This window comes from Vanellus vanellus (genome assembly GCF_965231255.1).
Source record: "Vanellus vanellus genome assembly, chromosome: 3".
NCBI lineage: Eukaryota > Metazoa > Chordata > Aves > Charadriiformes > Charadriidae > Vanellus > Vanellus vanellus.
The window spans coordinates 34,149,194-34,172,529 of NC_138907.1; the positions used below are offsets into that span (position 1 = coordinate 34,149,194).

The following is a 23,336-nucleotide window of genomic DNA, read 5'->3' on the forward strand; positions in this document are numbered from 1 at the left end:
GGAACTAAGTAGGGTGTGAAAAGTAATCACTAAGCAGACAGTTTTGACCGTAAAGTCAAGTCATGGGTTTTTCTTGTGCTGCTGTCCCCGTGGGGAAAAAATGGAATAATAATTATCAGTTGAGTTCAAAGTTAATATTTATACGACGAGTTGGTAGGGAGGATAACTATTCAAATATTTAGTGCTTGCTTGTTTTCCTTACAGGAATTGCAAAGCTCAGGAAGAGGACGCTTTCTACTGGAACACGCTACGCCCTTCTCTGCTTTTTTGACGGACAGCTTTGGGCGTCAGCACAACTACTTGCGAATTTCTTTGACTGAGAAATGCAACCTCAGGTGTAAGTGTCTGCTTGCTTTCTTGCAGAAAGCTCTCGTGCACCAGTAGCTTGAAACACGTTGTGCAAAGGCCAAGAATTGCGCTAGGGTTGCGCGACACTGCTGTGTTGGCCCCGTGCTGTTTCTTGTCTTCACAAAGTAATGGTAAAGGATAGTTAGAGACTGATTTGGGGCTGAGCTGGTGGTGGGATGGGGAAGCAGGAACAAGTCTAGGGATCTGCCAGAGGCAGGTGGGAGCGCCACGTCTTCCGTCAGACTTGGTGTGGTTTGGATGATGGTGCTTGTGGATGTTTGTATACCGTACCCAAAGTGTGTGACAAGCATGAGAGCTCATACCCAGGCGTTCCCACAATTACATCTGCAAAGTTCTTGGCAGCGTCCCAGTGCTTGCCAGTTCAGTTTGGTGTCTCTGTTTGAATGCAATTAGGTAGAAATAAGATCAGTTTTTCCTTCAAAGTAGTTCCACTGTAATTCTGAGACCCCTCAAATGAGTATTGGTTTTTCTTTTGAAGGAATACAGGAAATTGTTAGGAGATGGCTTGTAAGATTTGGTGTATGATATTATCTGTATTTCAGAAAAGCAGAGTCATTTGACATCCATTAAAGAAAGTTGCACTTGGTGCATTTTCCCTATCAATATTAGATTAACTGCTGCTGTTTATTTTTTCCCATGTATTTCTGTGTTCTTTGTTTCAGGTCAGTATTGTATGCCAGAGGAAGGTGTTCAGCTGACACCTAAATCAGAACTACTTACTGCTCAGGAGATAATCAGTCTAGCCAGACTGTTTGTGAAAGAAGGTGTGGAGAAGATCCGGCTGACAGGAGGAGAGCCGCTTATCCGACCTGATGTGGTTGATATTGTGGGTGAGTTCCCACTAAATACACTGTGTTTCAAAGCGACTTGCTGTATATTGATCCAAGAACTACGCTTATAACTATCCACTAATATAGTCCAAAAACCTGAAGAATAATAATACATGAAATGACAGTGCTTTTTCCCAACATCGTGAAGTTCAGGATAGTTCTTTCAGAAAACTTCCAATTCTGCTCTCTTGCTTGGATGGAATTTCATATGATAACAGCTGAACTTAGCATTGTCTTCATATCCAGCAGTTAACTAGATAGCTTACAATAATGCAGCCTTGGGGTGAAAAATCAAGAATTGATATGACCAGGTCCTCACTGTGGAGGAACAGCTGATACGTGCTTACAAGCAAAACAAGTTTTCTTTTGGATTTTGGGATGATTTGGTTTTGTGTTTTTGCACAAAACCAACAGATGTCACTTGCTGGTCTGCGTTTAATAAGGAATGGTGGAAAACCCTGTGTTTTTACAGTTATTGATGAAGACTATTACTTCAATGGAAGATAAATTAATGGGTAAATTTTAGAAGTCTATCTCCTTCAATTGGTATTGTGTTGACTGTGCTTGTTTTTTTTGTGACCCAGGTGCTTTTTTCCCCTGTCCAAAGCCAGATATGTTATGGACACTACAGTAGCTTTGTGTAGTGACAGTATATTAGATTAAGACTAGGTAGGTGGGTGTACTTTGGTGTATTGTAGGCAGCTGAACTTGTCTGTTTCTGCACATGTAGTCTTGGAAGTACTGAAGCTAAGAAAAGGTTAATATGGAAGATGAAGGTCTGGACGTAGAGTAACTGCTTACTGATACACTGAGCTGTGGTGCAGAAAACAGTTGGTCTCTGGTCCTGCTTTGTTTTGTTCAAGAGAGGTCTTCAGAAAGACCTTTATGGTATTTTCCAAAGAAGCAGCAGAGCAGTGTAGTATGTAGAACTGACCCATTTATAGCTAGAAAAGGTATGACTAGAGTGAACTGGCTTGGGTCGCCTTGAACCTGGATTGTGAAGAGTCCCAAAACTGCACTAACTTCATCTTTTTGGAAACCTGGAATACTATTCTCTAGGGCATTTTGCCCATGCATGGTAGGTTATTTTTTATTTAGGATTGAGAGCGCTATGTGCTTTCCAAGAGACCTGTTTCTTCCAAGAAAGCATTACTTATTTCTAGTAATAATAGCTATAATTATTTTTAGCTGGCTTTCGCTAGCCAAAAGGGGGGCAGATTTATAAAATAGGTTGTATTCTAAAATACAACCTAGCTTTACAGTTCAGCATATAGTATTGGCACGGAAATGAGTTGAAATAAACAATGTCATCAGTTCAGTGCAGAACTTTCTTTCCTAGAGTACGCACCATTTTGATTTTTCAGCAGTAGCTGATGGCTTTTTATACTCAACACAGCTACTCTGATGTTGAGGGTGTAAGTTGAGTAACCGGGTCACTGCAAAATAATTACTGCATTGCTGCAATTCTGAAGGATTGACATTGGAAGGATAGAAAGCTTTTTTGGGTTTGTTTTACCAAATTTGTGAATGAATTCCCAAAGGTTTATTTCTGTGGCTGAAAGAGGGAGACGGATCTTTTTGAACCACTTGGGCTTTCATTATTCTGCTGGTGTTCTTGTTCACAGCTGAACTTCGACAGATTCGTAGTGATCATTTTAATGGACGACAAGCGTAGTGTAAAGGTAATGGATGTTAAGATGATTTTCCCATTGCATTAGTTCATTTTGTCATGAATTTGTATTAGCCTGGCTGTTTTTTTCTCAGGCATATTGAAAATTGCCAAATTAAATCTGTAAACAGTTTTTGTCTCCTCAGACTTTGGTGTTACTCTATGGTGCGCAGGTTTGGGATCAAGATAAAAGTCTTAAAGCTGAAGAGATCACATGTAGCAACTATGGGAAAACTCACTGAAGGGAAAACAAGCCCAAAAACATCTTCTGCAGAATTTGAGTTAGGCACCTTTACTGAAGTCATTTTAGCACAATGTATTGGTTTGGGCTGGGGTACAATTAATCTGGATTTCTATGGTTTATAGAAGTTAGATACAATATCTCAGATGCTGAATAGGGTTGAGATTTAAGTTAAGTTTGTTTTCAGCAGACCTTTCTCTTAACCATAAATGGTCTGTGAAATACCAATAAAGCTCAAAAATATTAATGCTGGATTACTATTACTGTATTTTTCTAATACTCAAGTTCAAGCTTTTTTGTTGTTTTGATGAACAAACGTGATTCGAAGCTACTGTAGGAAACTATGCTATTCAGAGACCTGCTCCAGTTCTTTAGATTGTTTCAAATCTTCTTTTAACACATTCACGTAAATAAACTGTGACTCAGCAACTAACACTTGCTTAAAGCTAAATCACATCCTGAGGACTACTGAAGACATATGTTTGAGACCTTTTGAAGCAGGTGATAGTGAAATATAGAATCAATCTTCTTTGGGGTACTTTAGTTTAAGTTGGCACCAGATATAAACTGTGTGGTAGCTGTTTGTTATTAATAGTCTCAGAAGCACACATTCCAGTGACAAAATCATTTTCCATGGGGTGGGGGACAGACAGTTGGACAACTTTTTATAGCAGCATGCACATTTCAAGAGTGAAGTGGTGCAGGGCAGACTTGTTAATTCACATGTTAGGAAATACACATACCTTTTCTGGACTCAATCAGGAGATGTGCAATCGAGGAAACAATTGGAGGACAATATGCAAGAAACTTGTCTATTTAAGAAGATGCTCCTGATCCTAAAGGAAAAAGTAAATGTAAAATGGTTCACTTGATGGCTTGAGCCTGGCATGTAAGCTTTTAGCTTCATGCTATTAAATTACAGCATCTGTTCTGTTTCCTTTTCTACTTCATAGTTTTATCAGTTGCCTTTGCTTGTGCTGATTGTTGCTAGAGCAGTGACCAAAGGTCAGCAGACTTAATACAGGTACAAGGTGAGTTACAAAGTTACGAAATCTCTTTAATCCCTTTTGAATTTAGAGGTCAACAAGCCAAGAAACCAAGCAACTGCAAATGTTCCACTTCATAGCTTGCACAAATGAGGCAGAGTGCATTAAGTGGTTCTTTTTAACTTGTTGGTGTTAGTGTTAAGTCTCTGTCTGTAGTTTCTCTCAGTTGGCTTCTATCCAATTTGTTATTACGGGGGTTCCACATATTAGTGTATTTCCAGTGCTTCATGCCGTATCTTGTGCTGTCTGATGAGGAAGAAGATGCGTTGCTAATAGCTGCTGCCTGTACCAACTGACCTAATTGGCTAGTGCTGCTTTTTGAAATTTCTCCATTTTAGGCTGCAGCGTGGCTTTGGTTTTATTCAACGCCTTCATGCATTTTACATTTCTACCACTGAAGCCTGTATGGCAGCTAGTCTTTCTTTTCTCTGTTGTTAGGATGTTGAGCATTTTGCGTGTTCTGAGGCTGTAAATAAAAGTAATGGTGTTCCTACTGTATCCTCTGGCCGCAGTGTGTCTCCTATGCTCCCACAAAGACTAGGCTGCTAGTGTTAAATGATTTTTCGCAAACCTGGGCCAATAGCTCTCATCCTCTAGGAAGAGGTTGTTCATGGTCAGTGGGGAGGATTTGGAGAGGTGAATGCCAGAAAAATCTAGTTCTTAGTAAGGATTGCTCTTTGGTTACAGCCCCAGGTTCCAAATGTCTTTCCAGGGTTCCTAATTATATTGCAAAATGCTGCTGCTGTAAAATTCGGCATCTTTGGTGTGACCTGGCTTGTCCCATTCCAGAGTTTTGGGCTCAGCTTAGGGTGAATATTTTGAGAATAGCTGGGAGATGAGATAAAGCAGAAGTAAAGCCCTCATCAACATGAACAAATAGAGGTAAAACAGGGAGGGAAGAAAGGACTGTGAAATATTTGTGCTGTAATTAAAGCTGCCACAAGAGTAAGGGTTCTTCAGATATTTCTCAACTAATTAGGGTGGAGGCTATGAGAGAAGGGAGGAGGAAAAATAAGAAAAGAAAATTACTTTCCTGTGGCTCTGCTTCTGCAAGTGGTTTATGAGGTTTTTTTTCCTATTTATTATTGTACTGATAACTGGAGGTTTGAAAGTCTGCCTTCTGCAGATCTGGTATGCTGAGGATTTCTGCATTTGGCTTATGAGGAGGCAGCTATCTTCTAAATCTTAATCTCACGATATTAACTGTTTCTTATGTGGTTTTCTCTTGTTAGCCATTTTTTAGTGTCTTGCGTAAGCCCTCTTCAATTGGCTGGGCTACCACTGTGGGTAATGGAAATACTTCAGTTGTCGAGTGCAAGTGTTTTGTCCCTTGGATGTTGTTGCCTTGGATTCTCTGTAATGGTCTAGTATGTTGACCTTTTTCTGTTTAGTTAGGAGTATATGTGGTATTTCTTTCAGCAGTTTAAAGTCACTACTGCTGGCAGCTACTTCTGGGTTAGAACTGCTCTTTGGCAAAGCATAGCAGGATAAATGTTACTAGATAAACGTAGCTAGTTCAGGTGTCAGGTGCGAAAGGGATGGCAGCTCGCTGCTTATTATTGCAGAACACAGGATTCAGTTTGCCGTGCAAGATTGAGGAAAAGAAGGCAAACAGAATCAGAATCCTTCTTCCAACAACAAAGAAGCTATTAAGAAATGGAGAACAAAATTAGAGAGCATTTTCAGTGTTCTTTATAACCAATTTTGCTTGCAAAAAGCTACTGTCTATCGTACCTTTTGGAATGGATTTGTGCTAAAATGGGTGTCTTAAACCAATACAGCTGGAAGAAGAATGAAGCACTGAAGTGTCCATGTTTTCCTCACGCCCTCAGTGATTTTTTTTGTTTATTTGTTTCACAAATCATCTTTTGGGTTTTCTGTGTAACTTACAGTTGAATTACTTCTTTTAAAGTGTTCTTTCTACTTTTTATTTTCCTAGGTCAACTGTACAAGCTAGAAGGGCTTAAAACCATTGCTGTGACAACCAACGGGATCAACTTAGCCAGATTGCTGCCCCGGCTGAAGGAGGCAGGACTGAATGCCATTAACATTAGCCTGGATACTTTGGTCCCAGCTAAATTTGAGTTCATTGTCCGGAGGAAAGGTACAGGCTCGTCTTCTAAGGCAACTGTGTTAATACTTGCAGTAATGTTGTGAGTTGTTTGGTATGTCTTTCACACTCAGTTGTTTCGGGAGGGGAGTGAATTGCTGTCCTTCTGAGGCTAGGAAAAGTAATCTATACTAGCTTATTTGATAGTGACTCTTCTTCCTTCTTTCTACAACCCTTAGGCAGATAGAGCCCCTTTAGTCGGAGCTGGTGGAGTAGAAGATGCTCAACTCTCCACAGTCAGTGGGACTGTGACTACAGCTGCCCCTAACTGGCTGATTACTGGTTAGTCATGGATATCAAGAGGACTATTCAAATCTTGTGTTGGTCTTGTGTACTGCTGTTCTTTAATACTGTTCAAAAAAAACAGATGTTCCCGCTATAGCCACTGGGAACTAAGATGCCGCAGGAGCTGAACTTCTTGTCACAAGTAGTGGCAGTTTCTGGAAGTTATATTTGGGGCATGCTAGCGGTGGTCTCACTTGTGATTAGTGATGTTCCCTACCTCCACTAATTTTTAAATAAAACATGCTGAGGTAATTTGTGGAGGGGTGTTAGCTTTGTAACTTCTCTCTGATTGAGCTAGTAATTCCAAATGAAGTTTCAAAAATGCTTGGATGTTCCCAGTGTTACAGATTCTTGTTTAAATGAAGCTTGTCATGAAGTTCAACTTCATGGTTGGGCTTCCTTCCAGTCTAAAACTGATTTGATCTTGTATCATTCTGTTTCTGTCCAGTAACGTAACTTTGGCAGTCAGTGAACTTCTAATTCAGACAAAACCTGCAAGTAGCCACTAGATGGTGCAACAACATAAGATAAATGTGGGGCGAGGGATGTCGAAATCTGGGATGCTGTTGAGAAGTAATTTCAACATTTGAATAGCTTCACTATCAAATCGAAGTTCTGCTGACAGGTGCAGAAAGGTGTCCTTGTCTATAGTCTCTCTGGGAGAACTTCTTCAGGCTTCTACGTCGTGGTGCAGAAATCTGCTCCTGCCACAAATCTGACTGGAGCATTATCCTTCCAGCATAGGCTATTGCATTAATCTGGTTATGTCATGGCACAGTTGGCTCCCAGAGAAGTATCTGGGAGTATCTAATCACAAGCAGGTTTTGACTGTGCTCTTACCTTCTGCATTCTGCATTTGAATATTACCCGGTTTGTGATGTTCACTGGAAACAAGCCCGCCCTTTGCTGCAGAAGGGGCAAACCTGATCCTCCAGCTTCCTGAATTATATGGCTACAGCTCTTTGTATCCAATTGGAAGCTGTTAGGAATGTGCTGCTTATAAAGTTAACTAAAAGTTTTTGGGGGATGGGGGTAATTTTTATTTATATAAATGTTCTCTTCCCCCTTTAAAGAAAAAAGGTCTTTATCCACAAAGAGAGGAATCACTCAGCTGAATAGCATAGAGAATGAACAGGGAAGTTTCTATGACTCAATATTTTTAAGGAGGAGAATAAAGTCTCCAAATCATAGATTTTTTTTTTTATTTTTTTTTAAATGGAGATCAGGTAAAAACAGTAACGGTGAGTTGAGTTGTTTTTCTTTTGATAAGGGCTGAAATTATGTAAAAATACTTTTATTGTTTTTGAGGGTTTTTTATTTAATAGGAGATTTCCAAGTATGGAATGAGCAGAGAATAAAGTTCCTGCCCTACTGTGGTACCCTGTCTCCTGTGGCAGTTCCAGAGGCAACAAGATATAGCTGTATTAAGGTGAGAGGGATTCCTGGTCTTAGATTCCTACAAGCTGGTAACTTCTGTGGAAAGCAAAAGTGGCATCTGATTATGGAGCTAACCAGGAACTCGAGAAACTTGGAATCAATTTTTCTGCTCCTCTGGAAACTCATTCTAGGGTTTTAAGAAAAGGCTGGAATTTTGTATCTTTGGTGCAGGTACACCTGCTTTTATTCCCAAATGGTTGGGATAGAGGGAATGACTGTGAGATGAACAGAAATTTCACTGATGTGTGAAAGCACTTTAGAGGACCATAATATTTCTGGTTCTCCCCATCTACCAATTTCTAAGGGATGAACAAATGAAAAGTACTTTCTTGCAGGTAGCCAATCACTTAACCTATTTCACAGCCTGTCCCTTCTGGTTTTTATTCAGTACAAGGAAAATGAGAAAATACTGTGCTGTAACTGAATCATTAAACATTGGCTTGAAGCCTTTCTTCTTGTAAGAATTATATTGGGAGGTGTTGGCCCACATAGGATTGTTCTGGATGTGTGTAGGATTCTCTGTGCTTTAAAGTTGGCTAAAATTATGATTTCAGAAGAGATCCCGAATGATCAAAATATTGACATTTTTCGTTGGGTGGAAGAGCAGAAGTTTTATCATTTTGAAATCTCAAACAGAATCTCGGAGAACTTCTGAGCCTTGACAATATTTCCTGACACAATGACATCTAGCATTCATTTCTGCTCTGATATTTTGAAGTGGTTTTGTTTTATTCTTTTTGTTGTTCCATTACCACTCAAGGACTTTGATCTAGAGGGGATGTTTCAATAAGTATGGCAATACTTTTTTTTTTTTTTTTCTTATCTTGAACACATCCAATATTAAGTATGCACAGAATATTATTGAGTCAATGCTTGTTTCTGGTAAAGCACCTACAGGTTAGTGAAGGTATGATCTCTTCACTAGAGAATCTGAGTTTCTAGTAGATGAGAGACAGGGAAAGGTGGGTGATGGACCTACCCAGGAAAAGGTATGACTAGGAACAGCACAGGGATTTTCAGCACAAACTTCTGGAAGATATTGCCTTTTTGCTAGCATCTGTGAAGTATTTGCTGTTAAAGACTGCAGCTTTGGAAGAAGGAGCTCAGTCTCGTACAGAGTTTGGTCTCTCATACCTGGGTTTAGTGTGCAGAACAGGAAAGGAACTTAGTCTAGTACCTGACAGGGTAGGAGAGACGTTCACAAACATGATACTAGCAGCTCCGCACACCCCAATCAGAAATGCACACCCAGAGCTCAATAGCTTGCTGTCTCATTCTTGCTACTATCACTTTGTTTCTTTGCCAGCTGGTGTGTATGGCAGCGAAGGAATAATATGTCAAATCTAAAATTGGTATCTTGATGAAAGGTCTTAACTTTGTTTAAAGTTGACAGAAGGTGTGGTTTGAATGAGATGATTAGGAGGCTTTCCTAAGGGCCTTTGGAATTCCAAAATTGCATTGTTGCTTTATTTTTCTTCCAAATTTGCAACGTATGCGTAGGGGTGAAGATACTTGCCCTAAATTAACTATACCTCTGTGTCTGGGAGCAGCTGACAAGTGTAGGCCACACTAAACGGTAGGGTGAGGCTGGGCACTTTGTTCCTTGAAGTCACTGTAGTCATCTTTCATGTGTTTTCAAGGCTAAAGGCCAACTGAATTGCTTTCCTAAATGCCCTAATCCCCCCACCTTGTTGCGCTCACCAATTTCACATGTTTAGTCATAAAAATGATGATCCTGTAAAATGCTGCCTGTGATCTTCAAACTAATGGATAATCGGTAGCTTTGGGAAGCCAATTACATCTGTAGCCAGGGATGAACAGGGAATCGAGGGGCTTTTGTTTGTTCCTAACCCCACTCCCCTCCACATGCACTTAAAAAAAGATCCTTTTAAAATTCACTTAGCAATGTTGCTGTCTGACTCGGAACAGTGAGATTCTGCCATTTTAGAGAAGACGCATGTGCCATTATTATCAAATAAATATTAATTTATTATTCTTTCTTCATTGCATCTGGAGGCAGTTCGCAAATGCTTTCCACTCCCTTTAAGAAGAAAATAAGACAAAGCAAAACTGACATATGGGGAAGTGGAGAATCATATGCTAATGCTACATGGATGTCCAAAGATGCAGAAAAGCGAACCAGTATTTTTGACTACCCAAATACCAGTTAAAAAATTTATCTCGGTGGCTTGACCACAGTAACGGTGGCAGTCTTTGGGGGGCGTGGGGGTGCGTGTAGAATTGAAGTCTCTTTACTTGCAGCTCTTCTTCCTTGCAGCCCGTCTACTGAATCAGATTGGCTTTTATTTGTCATCTTTTTGTCTTGTACTTAGTAATCTCCTTCTGCATTCTGTTTTTAAACAAGAAAAATAAGTTTTTATTCTTTTTGTAGGCTTTCACAAGGTAATGGAAGGGATCCACAAAGCCACTGAACTTGGCTACCGTCCTGTTAAGGTAAAGCCAGTGCTTATTTACTCTGAAACTGTTGTGTTTTACCATAAATTGTGATAAAAGATACAGCTCACCGCATGAGGCATTTATTATTCTCTGCTCCATGAATAATTTTTGGTTAAAAAGAACAAAAATCTTAGTAGATTGAAGATCACACCAAGAGAAGGGGGAAATTCGTACAGTCTCCTTGCACAGCTGAGGGTACAGGTTCATACTGCCTCAAAGCCTATCAGTTGCCCAGCTGCAGGCTACAGGGTGGTCCTGCTCTGTACTTGCCTCTTCCTACTCCCTCTATTGATTTGGCACTTGTCTGACCCAGCTGTGACCTGTGACCAGCCAAGGGAGTTAACAGGCAGAAAACTACCTTGCAGAAAACCATTAATTTTCTCCTGGTTTATCTCCTTCAGCTGCTTACAGCAGACTCTGATGAGTGCCTCTGTAAGAGAGGGGGAAAGGGAGTCCTCCATGGGGGGTGCAGGTAGACCAATTTAGCTGTAACGTGAAACTTCAGCCTAACTTAGCTGTTTGCAGTTCTGCAGCCGTGGTTCCCTTCAGTCTCACCGGTGTTTTGGGAGATGTATTATGTGTAAGTGGTTTAGGCTATAGAGCTATGAAAAACACTTGAAATTAAACAGTTTTAGGCTTTCCTGAAGGATCTTAAGACTCATCATGCACGATGCTTGGACATACAAGTCTGCCTTGCTAACAGAGAGTGTTGTAGCAACTGCACAGCTCTCTGTTGTTCTTCAGCTAAAGCAGAGAAGACCTGGGGCTCCAACGTTAATATTGTTGATGAGAAATGTGCAGAAAACTCAGTTTTGAACTCTTTTTGGAGGAAGGCAGAGCTAGTCATCCTGCAGCCTATGGTTATGGAGTGCACTGTGAACGCTTCCGATCTGGGGCATTTGCCTATGATCTGCCCAAAAAGAGTGCTACAGAAGATATCCTGGCAGTACTTTTACAAAAGCTGTACAATGTAGGACTGGGAAGTGGAGTTGTCGTTTTAGACCATAAAAACTGCCATACCTTAGATGGGTAAGATGATGCCTTTGTTACCTAGCTTTTATTAGTTTTCCATTTAGCAAGTCAACTTTAACAACTGTAGTTAGATTGGATGCAAAAACTTATAGGCAAGTTTGGCAGAAATTATCATCTATACCACTTCAATCCTGCCAATTCTCTCATCATATTTTCTTTAAAGAAAAAAAAAGTTCTTTCTATCTACCTTGCCTACTGCAAGGACGCAAGGGCTATGAAACCTTGTGTAAAAGGGAAGAAAGTCATACTCTGCTCACTTATTTCAGGTATCTGCTTTTCCTGCAGGTAAACTGTGTGGTGATGCGAGGCTTCAATGAGGATGAACTGCTGGGCTTTGTGGATTTCACAAAGGATCTGCCCCTTGATGTGCGGTTCATAGAATACATGCCCTTTGATGGTAAGCAGTCCTGCTTTGAGATTCTTCGTGGCATGGGGTATGCCTTGGACATGGGTGAATCTGGTGGTTATTTAACCCATCGGCTTGTCTCTGGAAGTTTTGGTGAGCTCTTTTGGGGAATTAGGAATTGCCTTAAGTTCTGTGTTGTATTTTTTGCAGCTTACCTGTTTTTCCTGAATAAACTGGAGAAGGATTAGTAGCAGGATTAGTTGAGGCTGGGACACCTGCACGGAAAACTGAGATTTGTGGAGAATGTAAAGGTGGTTCTTTGCTAATGAAAAAAATAAAATCAACAGTCTAAAATTATGCTGGTTTTGTTACTTCTAGGCAATAAATGGAATTTCAAGAAGATGGTGAGCTACAAAGAAATGCTTGACACAATTAAACAGCGATGGCCTGAATTGGAGAAATTGCCCTGTGAAGCTTCCAGCACAGCCAAGGTGGGGATAGACAAAGGACATGTGAAATGTGCCTCCGTTCTTGCCCTGCCCTGAATCCCTGAATTCTCCCAAGTTTAGTATTTGTATTTGACAAGCAAAGTAAAAAATATTGGGTGTAGTAGTTCTGGGGTTTTGGTCAAGCTGCCTGCATGTGGTTTGAGTCTTATTAAAATCAAAGTCATAGTCTTTACCTCTAGAAATACAATGCGTTTACCAGATGCCTTGGTTAGATGTAAAGAATGTCAGGCTTGTATCCTGTATTTACAGCTCTCGAAACTCTTGTCAGTCTATGTCTGTTTGTCTATGACTGCACATTAACGAGCCTGATGAAACAGTTGTTCAGTGAAATAACAGTATTGCTTTAGAGCATGCAGTGTCACACGGGTGATTTCCAGCCTACATAAATCTACAGCTCATGGCTACCTGAGTAAGAACATGCCTCCAGGCATCATCTGTTGGTTGATAACTACAAGAACAAACATATAACAACTTTGTGAAATTATTATTTTTTTTTTCCTCTCATGTGACCTTATAACTGAAGAAAATCTGTTAAAATGCCTTCTGGTCTTTGGGCAAGTGTAACTTTCAAAGTGAGGAGTCTATATTTGACTCTCCGTTTTTCTCATCTGCATTTCTTTAGAGTTATAAGGTGCCACATTTCCAGGGACAAATCAGCTTTATCACCTCCATGTCAGAGCACTTCTGTGGATCCTGTAATCGGCTGAGGATAACAGCAGATGGGAACCTAAAGGTTGGTAGTGAAAGTGATTTTCTTTGCTTTCATGCAACCTTTCTTGCCTTAAAAGTAGCTGGGATGCAAAGTAGGGTGGAAAGATGCATAATTACTACCAGCTAACTCCAGTTTATCTATCCTGTATGTATTCTTGTTCAAGCTTGTTGGGCTGTTAGGGAGATGCTACATCACCATTTTTGGTTTCTCTGCTTTGCTAACATAGTTAACTTCAGTTGTAAAACATGGTCCCAAGGCCAGTACATGTAAACATTTATTTTAATCTTTGATTCAAATTCATCTTAAACATATGACAAGCAGATGATTTCCCATTAAAAAAGAACCAAGCAGCTGTGAGAGCTTGACTTTTGAGTTCCACAAGGATCCTGTCTGGTTTCACCAAACATCTTCTTGCGACTCTTCTCCTTCAAGAGCAGCCTGTACATTTGCTCAACGGCTGTAGAAAGGGGAGGGATAACCATTTCCTGCCACGTTGAAACTGGCAGTTTCTGGTGGAAAATTAAAGTTTTCAATTAAAAATTGGCACTTACGCATTGTCACCTGATATTGACAGCAGCTGTGCTGCCTTCTAATGTCAGATGACCGAGGCAGCCTGAAGACCCAATGAGCTTGGGTTACATAAATGTCCCAGCCTGTCTCTCTGTGTACATGAAGAGAGATAAAGAAAACAAACTCCATAAATGTTCTCTTTCTTCAATAGGATGGGCCTCTTCAAAAGTCTTTACTCTGAGGCTAGTAGGAAATACTTGTAGAAGCCATTTATTTTATTCTTTCTCATTTCTCCTCCTTTGTTTCCCTGGGTTGGCTGCAGGTGTGCCTTTTTGGGAATTCAGAAGTGTCCTTGAGAGATCACCTACGGTCAGGTGCCTCAGAGGAAGAGTTGGTTCAAATCATTGGAGCAGCAGTGGGCAGAAAAAAGAAACAGCATGCTGGTATGTTTGTTGTAGCTGAGAAATAACAGCAGTGACTAGGGAAACAATGTCCTTGTACTGTTGTGGGATGCTTTGACTTGCCAGGAGAAAGAAGGAAAAGCTTCTTGAATGAAGCTGCATTAACTAAGGAAAGAATTTTCCCATCTTACAAGAGTATTGTCTGGTAGAAGGCTCCTAATGTACCAGTCCTGCAGTTACTCCAAAATTTGGATGTCAGTTTTGAGTCTTCAAACCTTCCACATGAGCTAGAATCCAGTCTGTGTAAAAGTCTTTCAGACTGACCTTTCTCTTCAAAGAGATGCCAATACCACGACTTGCAATAATCACAGCAAGGCATAAAGCTAAGCAAAAATTGATGGAGTTGTAGTGGATTCCTTTTTTCTTAAAATTAGTTTGCTGTAAAATAAGTACTAAAGCTAAATTGAGCTGCCAGTCCAACTACTGCATTAACATGTTTCTAGAAGTGACAAATCTCTTTTTGAGCATGCAGAAATTTGCAGCCACTCATCTAGCAGTCTGCATAATGTCGTGACACAAGGTCCATGATGATGCAGTCACATCCTCAGGCTGTATTAGTCTCTTCTGAATTTATATTGATATAAACTATATTTCTGTCACATCTGAACCTAACCATATTTTCGTAATCTGGCTGCAGCTGGGAATGCTGACCTCTTGTACATGAACTGGCTTTATGATCACGGAATAGTCCCCTTTACACTAAAAATACGTTTTGGCCCTTTTGTTCTCTTGCAGATTCTGCCAGGTTACTAACAGTTGGTTTTGCCTTTTTTCATGATGTATAAAACAAATTAAAAGGAGGCTTTTAAATCTGAGCATAGAATAACTTGCAAAGTACATTGGTCTGACCCAGATAGAATAGTAGAATAGTGCCTTATAAACGTAAGGGAAGGGGTGGAGGGATTGGTTCCTTTTCTTTTAGAGCATTCATTTCCAAATTTCTGATTTGGGAAAGTGAGGGGTGAGCAGGGGGAAGAGTGTTTTCCCCTCTAGAAAAGGCATTTTACCATCAGGAGCCTTTACCTGACATTGTCTGTCTTCTTCCAATTTGCATTAATCCAGGTATTGTCCTTGGGGCCTTCTGTGATTGGACTTCTTTGAACTGAAACGCTGTTAACAGCTGATCCATAGAACTAGTACAGTTAAATGCTGCTGTTAAGAAACAAAATAGTCCCAAGTTATTTGAGTTCTGTAGTAGGTAGACTGTAATTCAGATTATGGAAAGCTTTCTGGGAAAGGGTTCTACAGTGTGATTGACCCGTAGCAGCTGGATACTTGGAGACTGTGGAAGCTATGGTTTTAAATAATACCATGCCAGCTTCCCCCTCTTCCAGCTCCCTCGGTCTTTTATTTAGCTTTGCTTTTCCTAGCATACAGGTTGCACTGTGAAGAGCAGAAAACTAAATATACAAACCAGATGCATGAGTTTAAAACCTAAAAGCTAGGATTTTTATGTGTTCCTTATTATATTTCTAGGCATGTTTAACATTTCCCAGATGAAGAACCGGCCAATGATCCTGATTGGTGGGTGACAAATCAGTACGTAATAAACATACAATGATTTTGTTCGGTTTTTGTCTTTTGGGGGAGCAGAGTGGATTGAGCTTTTAAGTCTAACTTGGGTTTGGTTTTGGCTTTGGCTTAGGTTTAGGCAAAGAAATGGGTTTCTTAAAAGGCAGCTGTGGTTAACATGCTGAAGTGGAAGAGGAGGAAAGGATTAATGTCCCTACCAACCCTTACGCAGTCTTCTGATTGACAGCACTGTTTTTGTTGTCTCTAAATTTGAAAGTTCATTAAATTTTCCAAAGGGATCACTAGCTCTCCTATCTTATTTCCTATCTGCTTGCTTTGTATTTAACAAGACCAGTATAGTAAGTTGTAAGGCAGTTTGGGGTGAGTTTTATGAAATTGACCAGATTGCCATGTAAATGTAAAGGATAGGGGGTGGACTTTTATCCATGGATTAAGAAATTCAAGTTTGCTCGTAATATATAGAGCCAATAACTGACAGAAATGCAAGTTTTCCCACCTCACTAATGTTTTACTTCAGAATCTGGAACTTGAGGCTTTGTTCTTTTGAAGTGTCCTCTTATTGCTGCAAAGTTTCAGAGCATAACCATGAAAACTGTAGTATCCGGTATATCTGACCGGTCCTATGAACCAAGAGGCTTTCTTCTCCTTGTTGTGGCTGTTGAAGATATTTGCAAACTCTCCCTTCTGCTTGAAGCTCTGTTCACGAGTGATATGGCGCTGCTGGGGTTCTTTTACTGGTTTCTCACATCTCCTTCAGTGTGTTTTTACTTCCTATGTTTCCTTGTTCTGTGAGATAGCTATCTATCTTCCCAAATACCTTTTTTCTTCAGTAGACTTAAGAAATGCTTGCAAGAGTCAGCATTGTGAGATTGTCATTCTGTTGTTTCTTATCAACAAGGGGGTAAAATGCAGGAAGGGTGAAAGAGATGAACGTTACGTTTCAAACCAAAACTCTCCATCCTCCCATTGATGCTCTGGAGGTTAGCTGCTATGTGGCTTTTAAAACAGGTACCCTTGGGGAAGGTAACATGCATTTATTTGCAGGTCTTTGCTGCAGGTGATATAATAACTGTTCTTTTTTTTTAAACCAAGACCCTAGTGCTTGTACTTCTGTTGCCGTTATTAGGAAATAGGCTCTACAGAGGTCTTTTAACGTAGGTTTTCACTGGGAGTATTTTTCAATTGATGCCCCCCTTTAAAGGACCATAATTTTCCATGTTGAGTTTTAAAGTGAATGGATTCAGTGGTGCGAGATTGTCTCTCAGTTTGCTTTTGCTCTTTTATATTTGGCCACTGCTGCATTGTGTTCCAGGAACAGGGCAAAGAGGGACCTTTGTTTAAAGTCTGTATTGACTTGCTGCATGAGGAAAAACTTTCTGGTTTCTTTTTTAAGGTGAAAAATACTATATTAAACTCTTGACAGTTCACTGGGACCTACATAATTTTTCAAGATGCCTTTGAAAGAATCCCCACACTCCAAAGTTAGCATTCATAGCAATGTTTGGATGTCTACAGATCAGATCCATCCAATTTCCTTTTGGAAAGTGCTTTAACATTGTCTGACATACAGTAAAAGAGGCAGCCTGTCCAGGTCCTGCCCCAGCTGTTCCATGTCCCTTCGAGACTAACTGCTGGCAGTCACCGCATCAGTGGAGAGACTGGAGATGAGTGGAGAGTATCCCACTGTGACACATGGGGAATCATTAGGAGATTTCCTAATTGTGTTTTGAATTACTTACAAACTTCAAATAATACTGGCGTGCAAGCAGCCAGTGGGGTGTATGTGTATGGAATTAATTTAATGAAACTTTATGAATACTGTGGAAATCACTAATTGGTTTTTCTAGTCCCAATAAGCCAAACCTGGCTTCCTCCCTCCACTGCTGTTGTCTGATCCTTCGCTATATGGTTTGTATCCTATTTCCCTTTTGGCAGGTTGTTCTCTTCACGGGTTCATTTCAGTTATGGGAGTTTCCTCCTTAATTTAGGTATCTCCTGCCTTCTTTTTTCCCCCTGAGGTTGTGCTAGTTGGAAGCTAACACAATTAAACTTCAGGTACAGTAATAGAACATAAGGAGATGCAGTTTGTCAAATGGTTTCAGTTGTGTTATATATAGTACCATAGGAAACCATTATCTGTTTTTTGTAGGTATACGAGCAATTTGGGTGAAGATAGAGATGACTAGGTACAACTTGAAGAAAATGTAGGTTGTTAGGAAAAGCAAAGGTGCTTTGCATGCATTACTGTCTGCTGTCTTTTCACTTACCACTGTACTTGAGCAAACAGTACTTTTCTTCCTTGCTCCCACCCACGTGTGTTTACTGTGGGGAAGTAAGCACTTGTCTGCCTTTGCAGTTCGGCTTCTCCTGAAGACAAGACACCTTGCCGGGGGTTTAGCTTCAGCTTTAAAGCTAATCAAGGAATCCAGAAGAACAGAGTACTTTGAGTTCCTGGCTTTTAAAAAGAATATCCAGGTTAGGCCCCACTGTATAAAGAGAGAGAGAAAGAAAGGAGGAATAAGCAAAATTTGCTGTCGTCTTCTAAAACAGAGCAATGTTGCACTCTAAACACTTGTGTCCATTTAATCCCATTCCTCTGAAGGTAAACACATTACTGCTAAACTTGCAGGAATCTTAATTTTAGTGGACAGACCATCAGCTGTAGATCAAAAAGGGCCTTTGCCTGAATTTACATTATTGCAGTGATTTAAAAAAAAAAAATCATGAAATCTGTGGTTGATTTAAGCTTCAGTAACAGGCACTGTCAGATCAATATTTGGAGGACGCACTAGATGAAAGAGGTGCGAAGTGCATCAGTCTTACTACAGCAGAGGCTGGGACTAGAAGGAAAAGATGGGTTGGTTTGTTTTTAAAAAAAAGAGGTTTGGGGAGACAACCAATGGGTTGTCCACACTGTGTCTGTTACTGGCACGTGGACAGTCCAAGGTGATATCTGTAGGTCAGGGCAGCAGTGGGGCCAGGAAACTGCTTTGATTCACTTGTGGCGAGTCTGGAAACTTGTGAGTAAGGGAGTCCCGGAATACCAGAGCTACCAAAGGAGGTTATTGAGCAAAACCTAATTCCAAGTTTCTCAGAGCAAAGAGAGCAGGAGCTCCAGAAAAAGAAACATGTTTATCAGTGAGGCTATTAAACTAAGGCTTAGCCACTTACCTCTATACTGCTTTCTCTTTACTTACAAAACAAATCACTTCTTTTATGTGAAAAAGACTCCTTGTCTTGACGCTTGGCGTTTAGCCCTGTGCAAATGCCAAAACCAAGGGATTAAATGCTGAAAAGGGGCAGGAGGGCTTACTACTGCTCTGCCAGCTGGGAGCTCTGCCAGCTCGACTTGGAACATACTTCTGAGTAGATTTAATATCTATCTGTCAATGAGGGGAGCGTGGTTTTTCCAGTGCTTAAACTTCAGCTGTCATTAACGTGGTAAGAGTTGGCAGTAATAAAAGAGGTTCCCATCACAGACCCACCCTCTGAGCTTGTAGACGGTGCAGTTGCAGATGCAGTGCTTCTGGTCCCTGCTGTCCTCAAGTGCTGGCATGACCCTTCCCTGCAGAAGGAGATGAAAGCAGGAAGTGCAGCCACCTGTGCTGGGAGGAATGTGTTTGGAAAGGTGGAGTTGAGAATCTCAGTGCAAGAATTTCCTATTAACCCTGCCAGGCTTTCAAAAGAAGACTGGTGCTGGGACAATCTCAAATGGATGCTGAGGTGCTATGACTTGCTTTTCTTCAGAACTGATGTTCCTATAAGCTTTCTTGGCTGATGCTTCTCAGTAAGTGTTGATACTTTTTGAAAGCAAGTTGTTTCTTCTTGTCAGGGACCTTGAAATAAATGTTTTAAGTCTTGGGGGTTTGTAATAACAACCAGCAAATGTAGGGAACCTATGACCAAGAAAGAAGGAGCTTGAGGAGAAAAGTAGATTTTCGCAAGCTTGTTGAGGTTTATGCAATACAGGAAGTCCAAAGCAGTGCTCTGACAGGGTCCTCAGCTGCTGCAGACTTAGCTTAGCTTTCCAGTTATTAAGACATGTTCTCATGTTACTTTTTTGTTTTTTCCCCCAGAGCCTGCATTGATGTCATTCCCACTATGCCAAGATGCCCTACAGAATCCCCCAAATTCAAAACAGTGGGGCCGCACATTTAGCCATTGGCTGACTTTGAGAGCAAGTTTACCCAAACGAATGGGAAAAGCATTAATGAAAAATAAGCTTACAGGACAACTTTTCCTGCCAGGATCTCACCCAGAGCAACAGTGGCACATAACGACAGGAATTCTACAAACCCCACTCAGAGGCTGCTGTGTCTTCCAGAAGGACCCAAGCTCCACATTTGACACAAAGTGCCTTGAGGCTTCTCCTGTTGGCCAAGTTTCTGTGGACTGTCAGTCCAAAGAGGCAAGTCCAGGATCTGAATTCTGTACCAGGGATCTGGGATTTTGCACCAAGGTACCTCGTGCCTCTGACAACTTGACTCACACTGATGAGGAAGGACGGGCCACAATGGTTGATGTTGGAGGGAAGCCAGATTCAAGAAGAAGTGCTGTTGCTGGTGCTGTGGTCCGCCTGGGCGAGAAGGCATTTGGGATGGTGAGGCAGAACCAGGTGAAGAAAGGGGATGTGCTGGCAGTAGCCCAGATTGCAGGAATTCAGGGAGCCAAGCTGACCAGCCAGTTGATCCCGTTGTGTCACAACATCCCCCTCAACCATGTTGAGGTGTCTCTGAGCCTGGATGAGACCAGACATGCAGTGGTGATTCGCAGCTCCTGTCAGACCTGGGGGAGGACAGGGGTGGAGATGGAAGCTCTGACAGCCGCCAGCCTGGCTGCCCTGACTGTGTACGACATGTGCAAAGCAGTTACTCATGACATTGTGATCGAAGAGGTGAAGTTGCTTAGTAAGACAGGTGGGCAGAGGGGAGACTTCTTAAGGGTCTAGATCATATCCAGACACCACCAGCCCTCCAGGTGACCAGTGCTCATGTTCAACCTCTTACAGAACTACTTTTGTTCAGCTGGTAGGCTTCGAGACCTCAGCAGGTTTACCATACAACAATCCTACAACTCCAGTTTTGCCTTACCCTGTCAGCTTACTGCTGGCTGAACAGGGAAGCCACTTACCCCTGTTGAGAACCATGTGTGGTTTTTTGAGGACAGACTTCTCCGCTCTGCCAATACCTTCATTTCAGTGTCCTCACCATGAGCTTGAGCAAAGATTCCTAGTTACAGCACAGAAGTTAGTTTAGGGTTTTTTTTTTTTCCCCTACTTGCTGTGAAATATTCACAGCTGCTGTCATCACACCATGCAACTGTGAGCTCTGGAAATGAAGCAAGTGCTGAAAATGCTGTTATTTGGCAACTATTTAAGTCAAGTCAAGGATTAAGATTTCAGAATTGTGTCTGTCCGTCTGACCCCCTTAGTTGAATTTAGAAGGTGACAGTGAGAACATAGCTAGGGAACCTTACCATACACCACAGACTGTTACTGTGGAACAGCCAGGGTCAGAGGGGCAGCTCCCATCCCTTTGCGTTGCTACTGCTGCCCTTGCCTGCAAGTAGGAAATACCCATGTTATCAATTTCAAAAGAAAGAAAAAGATGGAGCTGCCCAGCTCTGCCTTGAGCACTCTGCAAAACATGATGTACAAACATAGGATTTCTGGGTTTGGCAGAATTATTTTGCTGATCTGAAAGATACCTTTTAGATGTTAGAAGCATGTTCCAGCATTTTGACCTTAGTGCCCAAATACATTGAGGCCCTGTATCTGCATGCTTAAGGGCTTAATTATGCCATGCACAGAAGTAGGCGTCAGTTCTCCCTGACTTTAGAAATAGATACCACACCAAGCCCCAAAAGACTTCCAATTTTTTAATCCTACAGTGCAGCTCCTAGTAACCAGCAACCTGCCTAGTCCTGACAAATAAAATAAACTTTAAGACTAGTAGCCACTTGGAAGAGTAAGGTAGTTGCTGTTGCCTTGGCCAGAGTGTTTTCCTGCATGTTTCTCTAATTGGCTGACCTCTGAGCACTTAAGTGTCCCCATAAACTTACCAGTGGCCACTGTCATGTAGCATTAAGTAGCTTTGATAATTGACCATCCTAGATAAGAAATTACTCAGCATTGTTGTTAATACTGATGGATCCTTTTCAAATGTTAATTTAAATGTTCTAAACAGGGTGGTTTCAACTTTGGTTTACTTGTTTTCTAGTGCTTATGGCTAATGTGAAGTTGCATATGATTCAAGGTGCTCCCTCTCCATACGCACAGAGTTGAAGACAGCTCTAATAACATCAGAGGCTACTGAAAAAGTGTCTTGAACTTTGCAAGTAGCTGCTTCTCATGAAATAAGGTTAAATTACTGTGAGCATCAGTAAAGCACACACCACACTATCATGCGCATCCTGCTCACTTAAAGTAAGCACAGGTTGAAGATGAGGAGGCAATTGGTTTTACTACAAATCCTTTACAAATCTCATACACCAGCTACCCCAGAAGGCACTTTTTCCATTGCAGGTGAATGAATTTGATTCTTTATTCATTGTCACTGTAAGATAAGGCATGTACAATGACACACATAGCAGCTACAGCTGAAAGGGGAAGGAGTCTGGAAGGCTTGGTACCCAAACTCCATAAACATTTGTACACCTACATTCAGCATTACAGTCCTGATTCCCCTGATATCAGTGATCTATCTGTAAGTTCATAGTAGGGGCACTCCTGCTCCTTCCCAGGAGTGTACCTAACACTGCCGTACTGAGCACCAATCCCAGCTGACCCTGCAAATACGAGAGACCACGTTCATCTCTGGAGCTGCTGTGCTGATAGTGCAAACGTTTCCCTAGCTCAGCACGGAAACGAATTGCCAGGAAAAGGAAGCATGCATATAACCTGTTAACTGATTTACACAAGCACTTAATTCCCCACCACCACGCACAACAGACCCTGCTCTCACCCAGTCTCTAGCTAGTTTTGAAAACTAGAAGGAAACTGGACATACTCAGTAGTAATAAAATGCTTTGGGGCATATGATTCTTTGGCTTCTGAGAAGTTTGCTGTCATGCTGTAAAGCTCACACAAAGGACTCGAGACCATCCAAGGGACTACAGAGCACATGCATGACTGCCACGCACATCTTACTACTTACGCACATTTCACTACTTTCCTGGGTTGAGTGGCTGGATGCATTGGGCAGACAGACTTTGGTGCCATTTTATGCTCATGTTACATTATCAAGTCTTGAAACTATGCACATTTATAGATAATGAGCCAAGCGTGAGTCAACAGAACTTTGTTTGAGAAGCAAGCTGATAGCACTGTATTTTTCAGTGGTGCTGGGTGGGCAATGGTGTAATATATGTTGATGAACTGACTACTTTTTGGAGGCTTGCTTTTTTTTGTCCACTGCATTTTTAATAAACACTAGCTGTAATGGAGTATGTTTTGCATTACTTTGTATACCCTTTTTATTCATTCAAAGGAACATCTATGTTTTAATCCACGAGCTTCTATGATTAGTTAACTCAGGACAAGCAACAAGACAGACTTTGTAAGTTGCAATGATTAGTCAGCAATTAGCAAGGGATCAGTCACAATAACTTAATACTGTAAGGAATCTATTATTTCTTTTTTATGTTGAGTGAAACTCATCTCTATCTGGCTGTTCTTAAACTGAGTAATCCTGTAAGCTTAGCATCATCATTTATCATCTCTCATCATTATCCCAGCGTCTCCCACGTGCCTGTTCCGAGTCAGTGGGTGTGTATAACAGCACTGCTTTGC

General features: G+C 41.2%; 1 protein-coding gene across 1 annotated transcript; it reads left to right on the forward strand.

Moving 5' to 3' along the window:
• Positions 1-207: 207 nt before the first annotated feature.
• MOCS1 (molybdenum cofactor synthesis 1) lies at positions 208-22,990 on the forward strand. The gene is given in 11 exon segments (XM_082480434.1): positions 208-337; positions 1,032-1,199; positions 6,095-6,259; positions 10,380-10,441; positions 11,762-11,873; positions 12,201-12,313; positions 12,954-13,064; positions 13,876-13,996; positions 15,491-15,538; positions 19,624-20,488; positions 20,490-22,990. Coding segments are annotated over 10 exon segments (2,067 nt in total). The 5' UTR covers positions 208-337; positions 1,032-1,042; the 3' UTR covers positions 20,803-22,990.
• Positions 22,991-23,336: the final 346 nt, after the last annotated feature.